Source organism: Plectropomus leopardus, chromosome 18 (assembly GCF_008729295.1).
Source record: "Plectropomus leopardus isolate mb chromosome 18, YSFRI_Pleo_2.0, whole genome shotgun sequence".
Lineage (NCBI taxonomy): Eukaryota > Metazoa > Chordata > Actinopteri > Perciformes > Serranidae > Plectropomus > Plectropomus leopardus.
In genome coordinates this window covers 21,178,997-21,188,044 of record NC_056480.1, presented here as the reverse complement: position 1 = coordinate 21,188,044, position 9,048 = coordinate 21,178,997, and the positions used below count along the sequence as shown (strand labels likewise).

General features: G+C 41.8%; 1 protein-coding gene across 1 annotated transcript in view; it reads left to right on the top strand.

Moving 5' to 3' along the window:
* Positions 1 to 2,785: 2,785 nt before the first annotated feature.
* jarid2b (jumonji, AT rich interactive domain 2b) overlaps positions 2,786 to 9,048 on the top strand; it is a 144,873-nt gene continuing 138,610 nt past the window's right edge. Inside the window, exon 1 of the mRNA XM_042506788.1 lies at positions 2,786 to 3,322. Coding sequence (XP_042362722.1) covers positions 3,278 to 3,322 — 45 coding nt within the window. The 5' untranslated portion in view covers positions 2,786 to 3,277. The remainder of the gene's footprint in view (positions 3,323 to 9,048) is intronic.

Below are 9,048 nucleotides of genomic sequence, written 5' to 3'. Positions count from 1 at the left end.
TTAAATTGTATATAATTCATCCATTTACATTTTAAAAAGTCTAAAGTTACGCATTATTAAGGCCATGGCCACTTTGAGTTAGAGGTGGTTCCATCCGTTGACAAGGCGCTAACACAGCAACAATGCTGGTTAGATAATGTTACCATGTCGTAACCTCAGATTCAGAGTAAAGGCATAGCTGTAGTTGTAGCTGTTGGGATTTCAGTGCGTTTTCTGTTCATGAAAGTTAATTGGAACGTTTTGGTTGCCTAAAAGACTATTGTTCGGCGTTTGGTTGTTTTTTTTAAAAAAAAAAACAAAAACATAAAGGAGTTGGAGGCTCTTTTTCTTGGAAGTATATTTTGTTTTAGTGTGTTTAGTCATGCTTTTCACTAATGAAAATCACATTAGCATTATCACAACCACAGACTACAAAATGCACCATGGTAGCTTACCATCTTGCATTAGAGTTAGCTCCACCCTCTTGTCCAAATATGGTCAATACTGGCTCCAAAATTCCAAGATGGCAATGGCCAAAATGCCAAATTCTAGGCCTCTGAAAATGAGCCCACAAACTAGTGACTGATGTTATAGTGGCTACATCCACTTATATCTACAGTTGATTGTACCTAACTGTGTGTCTTTGTAAAAACTACACTCACACACACACACACACACACACACACACACACACACACACACACACACACACTACTCTTAACTACCTCCAGGGTTCATACAGAACAACCGTCCCACTCAGTATATTAGAATAATGACACAGCGAGCCCACTTCTAGTGAGGGGGATGAGGACACCCAGCCAGCTCAACAACAGTCATCGTAGAGTGGATCACACAAAAGTTTGAATATTACCTGAACAGTCCAGATACACACACATTTTTCTCAAAGATTTTTGGTGTAAGCTTTTATGGACCCGAGAAAGAGTAGCTGTTCCCTTGGTAACAACTAATGGGGATCCACATAAACAATATAATATGTGCAAATTGCAGTGCAGCCACTTTATGAACCCATGTAGAAATAAACAAGGCCAACAATATGTTCTCATTATCATTGTTTTCTTGTTGGACATCAGGTGTGAAAACAGTTTATCAGTTCAACTTATCAGAGTGGAAAGGTGTGTGACTGAGCTGGGGGTCAACACGAAAAATGCAGACTTAATTTGATTACTAAGGATTTTACCACAAGCACTGGAAACAAAAAAGTTTTAAAAGTTACTTTTTTGAAAATTGACCTCATGCTCTCTGCTGTTTACTATTGCATCTACAGTTGAGGTTTCCATTCTGAATTATAACAAATCCCCCCAAACTTAAAGCACTGCACTTTACAAAATGCAGGTCTTTGCTTAAATGTTTAACCACGGTCAGGTTGTGGGGGTTGTGTGGAGAGTGGGGGATGGGGGCAGACATTTACATACAAATTTGGGAACCACTACTTTGTCCCCCAGCCTCTTCTTCTTTTAGCTTGATTTTTTTTTGCTCAACAAAAGTAAAACTACCACATATATCATTAAATCAGGGTACCTGATTTAATGATATATGTAATGATATATATTTCGCTGTGTTCAGACATCTGTCACAAGCTATTAATCCCTTGAAAACTGCACAGATTGGTTTGATTTCTTTAAAAGAGATGGGGGAAAAGGCAATGACCAACTTGACAAGCAATGTACCAGAAATTGCAAGAAACTAGTAAAGGGTGACAAGAAAATGACCTGAAAAATAGTTTTAAAAAGGGAGAAGAATTATTAGGAAAAAAAAGAAAAAACTAGGGGAAAATTTCCAAAAAATCTATATTTATAGTCTATAATTATATATTTAAAACTATGTTACAAAAAATTGTACATTTATTATTATTTTTTTTATTTACTTTTTAGGTTATTTTGTTTTTTTTTTTAAATTTTGGTTATTTTTAGGTACGATAGAACTTATTTTCTTGTAACTCTTTACCAGCTTCTAGCTTATTTTTGTTAGTGGTCGACAGATTATCGGCCCGGCCAATTATTGGGGCCGATATTTGGCATTTATCTGATTATCCATATTGGCATTTTATTGTAATGATCGCCAATCCAATTAATTAATTAAAAGTGCAAAAAAGTGTCAGCATGGGAGGAACTTTTACTTTGTAAAACGTCAGGGAGCTATTTTATTTATTGATTTTTAATTTCAATTTTCACTTGACTTTATAAAAAAAAGTTGCGGGGGAACTTGCTGTATATGATGTTGAGCATTTCAGTTTTGATTTCCTAAAGGCATTTTTTTTGTGTCGTAGTTTGTTATATTCCAACTAATGAGTATTGACGAAAAGATTTTTAATTTTATTGTAAATGCATATTGGTTCCAAATATTGGTGAACGGTCTCATTAACCACTAATAATTGGTATCAGCCCTGAATAAACAATATCGGTTGACCCCTAATTTCTTGGCTTTGTGTTGTTAAGTTGCTCATTACCTTCTTCCCATGTTTTTCAAAAGAAATCAATTCAATTTGCCCAAGTCTCACAGAGCTAAATACTAAAGAAACACCAAACCTCAAAACTAATATTAGGCTACAGGAGTTAAAACGCACTATATATTGTGAGATCGCAATAAAGTGTCAGTTTCAATCACCAAAAACACAGTATAAGTCCATAAGATAATGTGGTACGGTGATATGTGTTTGTGTTTAGTGCTTGGGGCTGTCTCACAGGGATTTTGAAGTTGCCGCTGAATGGTGAAGGATGTGATAGGCTGAGAGGCCGAGGCTGGGGAAGAAAGGAGCTGCTCTCAGTCAGTAGAGCAGTGCCGCTGGAGAGCTCTCTCGTCGACCGCAGGCTCCAGCTCAAAAAAGGACGTGACACCTAACGTTTTATTTTTAATTTTTTTATTTATTAGTCTCTCGTCGTGCCGTCGCCTCAAACAAGATGTAACTTGTTGACATCACCTCAAGCATATTCATGTATTTGAAAAGAGCCGGGAGTGAGTGCGCAGAGACGAGACGCCGAGCTGTTTTGGCGAATGGAACTTATTGTTGTGCATTTGTTTTGACTATGTTATCCCCAAGTGAGTTTGGGTCCAGTCCGTCTCTGTCCGTCGTCGACCCTTGAATTTTTTGTGGGATTTATATCCGAATAGTTTAAGGGGAAACACCGAAGGAGGATTCTGCAAAGCCAGCAAGCTTTTCCTACAGAGCCGGGGATTTAAATCGTCGTTTGGTGGTGCTCCGGGAGAGGCGAGAGTCAAAGAAAGAAATTCATGTGGCCATTCTCTCTATAGCCAAACATTTTATTTTTGGGATTGCATAATGAGCAAGGAAAGACCCAAGAGGAATATCATTCAAAAGAAATATGTAAGTAAAGACACATCTTTTTTTTTTATTTTGCCGTAATTGCTCACAAATGAAATCGCTCTATTCAAGTTGCTCGATGATAATGCATAAACTTTCATCACGGGCTTGTGAAGGTTACCATCAGGCTGCTTGTGCACTATTTGGGTAAAATATCCTGTAAAAGGTTGTGATGTAGCTCAACGTGTTAACATTTCCATGCTTTTTATTTAAAGAGACAGTAATGTTTATTCAATGTCTGTGTTGCAGCGTTTCTTCGACATCAGACATGTTTTAGGCTATTTGAACATCGGGTGCTTTCGCTTCGCCTCGCTCATTTTGACTCGTTTTAACGCTTGTTTTAGGGATGCGTGGTGTGCCTCGGCTGTGTGATGAAGCTATAAAAGGGTTGAAATTAAAGGACTTGGCAAAGTGTTTTCAGAAAAAAAGGCTTTTGTTCGCGCCCCATTTCTTCCTATTCAGAGCCGTGAAGACAAGCCTGTCGGCCATGGCTCAGCTATTTCGGCTTCCATTTCGTCCCATGCTGAGCATTTTATCAACGCTTTCAAACTGCAGCTATTAAGAGAATACACATAAAACCACGCTGAAGCTGAAGAGTTGGCGTTGAAGATAGCGTTGCGTGCTGCGTGTTTTAGCAGCAAGGGAACCGACATGTTTCGCTGTGGCTCTTTAATTTTTCTCCATAAAGAGTGAGGGAGAGCAGCAGGGAAAAGGGGGTCATGCAATTCAGCATATTCGCTCAATTTCGACCACTCGAAACGGCGTGAGGACACTCTTGGGTTTGTTGTTCTGCGGTTGTCTTTGCTATTGGCCCCTGCTATACGTGATAAGTCCGTCAGGGTCTCAGAAATTCTGCAGGTTTCCGTGTGACCTCTGTGAACAGATATTGCAGCAGCCCGCTGAGGAATAACTCCATTTTTTTGTAACACTACCGGAGATTAGCCTCCAAGCGTCCCCAGGCACCGAATTCACATTAAAGCGCACATCACATGGTCGACAGTGTTTCTGAACGATGCAATCTTTTAAAGAGGCTGTGTTCAGTCGCATTGCAGGGGCTCATGTATGAAGCAAGAAGCGACCATTTTCTTTTTGCAAGTGGTGAATTTATGGGGAAGGGGTGTGCGAAATAGAAGGCCAGGCTTGGTTTGGTCCCTTGTGAATGAAAGAGACTTTAAATCGTGTAAAGTGTGAATGGCTCAGCATATCACTAAGTTTATCGTTTTTTCTTTCATGCAGAAGCCTGCACTTCTCTGTCTCTTTCTCACTGTGTCTGTGGCTTTTAAAGTTTGTTGCACTTCTTTGATGCATTTCCAAAATTGTTGCTGTGACCTAGTGGGCACATTGTTGCCTTTTAATTGCACAAGGCATAACATGCCTGCTAATGTTCTGGAGCTGAAGTAAGGAACTGCTCCCCCACCCTCATCCCCATCCAAACAACACGTGGAGTGTCTTTAAAAAAAGTGTGTTTCCTCCTGCAGACACGTTGTTGCTGATTTAACGTTCAAACACAACAATTTGTGTCTTATTGTGAGCTGAGAGAAAATATTGCAAAAGGCCAAACTGAGCAACAGGTTTGTGGGAGAAGGTGAACAAAAAACAGAGTTTCATGCATTCTTGCTTGGATCGTAGTCTAACAGGGTTTCTTTTTCTGATTTATCTCAACCAGTACGGATAATTAAATACTTTTCATACATAATCAATTCAACCATAGTTTGAATATTTCTGCTAATGTGGTCTGAGGCATTTTTTTCAAGTGTCCATATGCTTTCTGCCTTACAATAACTACACATTAATGCTCAGAGTGTGAACAAATTTAAATGGAATCCACTAAAATCCACTTCAGTCCACCGCTTTTGGCATGGTCTCTGTGGTCCAGCCCACTGTTGTCTTATCCCCTCTCTACAAAATGATGTCATTCTAACACATCTGTGTGTCTTATTATGAGCAGCATACATTTGCTACATTTCAGCACATCATCGCCAGTAAGATATGTGCTGAAATTTTGAGCATCAACATGTATGTGTTGGAAAGGAACTCAAATTTGAGGCATCCCAGAGAAGACAGATGTTTGAAATGACTGAAAAAGTAAACGTAACATGGCACATTGCAGCTGTTCTGTGTAGCATTTATACTTTATGTGTTCTGCGGTGGCTATTAACATCCCATAGCATCCTTTGTCATAGTCAAAGTTGACTTTTGACTATTTAACCTTCTACAGTGACTTTTCCCTCCCAGTGACTAAATAGCTAAATTTACATTAACTTGGTCATATTTTAATTTCCATTTCTTAAAATATGGGTTTATAATTGCAAAGTTTTTTATTTAGTGAATATGTTCTTAGTCTCCCTCTGAATTAAGGAAACAGGATGTGCCATACATCATTTCTATGGCACATGACTAGCTGAAACAAAAATCCCCACTTACAATAGAACCAGACTGCGATGGCTGATTGTGTCACACTCTCTAAATTTGGATTGTTTTTTAAAAAAAATAATAATTTGGTCTATTCATAAGAGCATCAGGGGAAATGTGCCAGGATGCATGTTCCTGCCCTGTGTGTGTGCGCGCGTGTGTGTGTGTGTGTGTGTGCGCGTGTGCGTGCGCATGTGTGTCACATCTGTCATGTGTTTTCGGCAGCTGCAGTTGATGCATAAAGTCTGGCCCAAGCCAAATAAGGCCCACAAATGTGCATTTCTACAACAACCTGGAGGAGTCCAGATCCCCGAGCCTCCCTTCAGGCTTTGAGACAGGACTCCTGGCCCCTACTGATCCCCCTCCCCCTTCTCCTACCCCTCCTTAATTAGCGTAAGACAATTATACATGCTTGGCTTAACCATTTCCCCTGAAACATGAGTGTGAGTTGTTACCCCTCCACCCCCACCCTCTGCACCCAACAAACACCCATTATCTACGAATGATATTAAAATTCATCAGTCATAAAATGATTGAAAAAAGGGGGATGAGTCCTTAATAAAAGCAAACAAGGCAATTACCATTTTCCACTACAATTTATAGCTGCCAATGTGAACAGAACCAAAAAGAAAAACCATACTGTCCTGTCAGTTTTTTTTCCCCCAGAGTTGCTTCGTCACCAATGTGACACTGCAGAGAGAAGCGAGCACGCTTACTCTCAGTTCTCCCATTTAAAGCTATTTTTAAAAATGCGTTTTCTTAGGTTTATTTTTGTATTTGTTTGTGCCTTTCAAGCCAGTGGTTGAGAGTATGTGCTGTGTAATGACTGAGGTAGCAAGCGCTAATGTGCGGCAGTGTTGTTCTTTCTAACGAAACATGACACACACAGTGCGAGTGTGTGTGTGTGTGTGTGTGTGTGTGTGTGTGTGTGTGTGTGTGTTTATATGAATGCGTGTAAGCGAGAATAGTAGGAGAGCACGGCAGAGTGCAGCTCAGTGCAGCCAGGGCCATTTTGTGCAGAGTCGGCTCTTCCTGTAGGCCCCAGCTGGGGCTAGGCCTCTGATTCAAAGGTTGTGTGTGTGTGTGTGTGTGTGTGTGTGTGCGCGAGTGCGTGTTTGTGTGCATGCATAGTGTGTGTGGGACAAGCACAGCTGCTGCAGGGGCCTTTACAAATGTAAAGAGGCTGTCAGTGTTTGTTTCATCAGGCGCACAACTGATGAGGGCCAAGTTGGAAATCCATTGCACTGTGAGTGTGTGCGTTGAACATGCACAAAAAGAGGAAACAAAAATAGAGAGCGGGGGCAGAGTGGGGAGTGCAAAGGCACAGACTCTCCCCCTCCTCTCCTCCTTTTCCTCTCTTTATCTCCCTCTCTCCCCGTCTCTCTGTCTCTGTCTCGCTCGCTCGTTCTTGGGCTGTCCAAATGAAATGTGGGCCTCATGTCGGACCATGAAGAGAGGGTCACAGGGTTGTTTTTTCACCGTGCCTGAGCCTCAATGCGCTTCATTTAACCTTATGTTTCAATGCAAATTCTTCTTTCATAAGCTCCCTTCTCCTCACGTGTGCAACATGGCAGGGTTCACTTTGCAACCTCCTGTCACTATGGCTACCAGGGCAAAACCAAAGTGTACTGTGGCAAAAGCAGCGTTTTACTGCCTGTTTATTTGACTATGCTCACTATGGTTACGTTCCACGTGGCACCTGTGAAAGGCACTACGGTGAAAGATAAAAGTGCTTTCCATATGTTCATTTTGTCAGCGTGGTTCCAGAGAAGACAGTTTTTCAATGAATGTATGCAGAACGTAAAGTGACGAGTGATTCAAGTGTAAAATCAGCAGGATGTGGAACGGATAGCAAAGGCAACAGAGAAGAATACATTTTAATTTGAAAGTTACATCCCCCTGCTTTATTGTTTTTTTACTCACCAGTGGGGGGAAATCAAAGCAGGGCTACTTTGATTATGTTGCCAAACTGTATCAGCATGGTAGAAAAGTAACTGCCAAGAATATAAAAAGTCCTTATGAAGATTGCCAGCAATTCACACACAATGGAACATAACTGAAACAAACCAGGAGTTCGTATGTCACTCACCCCTTTGCAAATACAGCACAAAACAAACAACACATAATTGTCTCATTTCGATTTGTATCTTAGTGACAATTACATGTATGCTGCACTGAAACCTGTTAGGTAATTGGACACTGCCAGGCCTCGGTTCACATGCCCCTCAACAGTTTAGTGTTAAAGTAGTGAGGAAGCAGTCCTTCCCACGCTGCGGGCCCAGCCTCACATCCCTTTGGCCTCATCCCTCCTCTCGCAGGGCCTGCCGACTCGACAAGCGCTGCCAGAAAAAATTCTGGGAGTGAAGTTGGCCAGCCCGGCCTCGTTTAATTCAGCCTTATTTATTTATGTATTTATTAAGTTTGTGCTGAAATGAGGAGCCCTTTTTTTCTCCCCCTAGATAAAGTCTGCCAACGGAGAGTTTACTGCATCATTACAGGCTCTCTGTGAGCTGCCGGCTTCAATTTGGACGCACGATGGATATTCAGCGGCCAAATGCATCACCACTCAGCTCTGTTCTCTGACACAAATACAGACTCTTTCCCTTCACTTTCTCCATCCTTCTCTTCTTCTCTTGCGTCAGTTTTTCTACGGCGTTATGTCACAAACACGGCAGAAACTCCTGTTATGCAATATGACCTTTTCTCTTATCAGCTGTTGGCATTGAGAGCGATCTTCGGCTCTGCTGGCACAGGCGCACACTCACACACACAGGCAAAGGTCTTTAGGTGTACTCCTGCAGTCAGTAGGTGAGATAAACCGGTTTTAAGGCCGACCTTAAAACCAAGGTGTCTTGTGGATATCAGCAGCGTCGGCCATTTACAGGAGTAATCACACAAAACTGGGCGTGACTGTCTTTGTGTTTCTGTCGTGTGCAGTGTGCACATAGGTCTGTCTAGGTGTGTTTTTACAGAAATACTCCAATAGTTGGTCACAAGGCATTGTTGCACACAGTGCAGTTGTGGACAGCCAATGCAAGCGGGGGCGTGTGTGTATGTGTGTGTCACGTACACCACGTGCGTTCCCTCCGTGCGCGTCTTCATTCTGCCGAGTGATTTATATCCTCCTGCTCCTGTGGGTTTGGATGGAGATGGGGGGGAGTGAGACAGCTGGTCAGGCCCTGAGAGGCTCTGTGTGTGTGTGTGTTTATGTGAACACACATGCTCACTCATGCGATTGTGTGCGTGTGTGTGTGCGTGTACGTGTGTGAATGAGTGAGTGGTTGCCACAGCTTATCCGTTCAGGATCCCTATGAAGC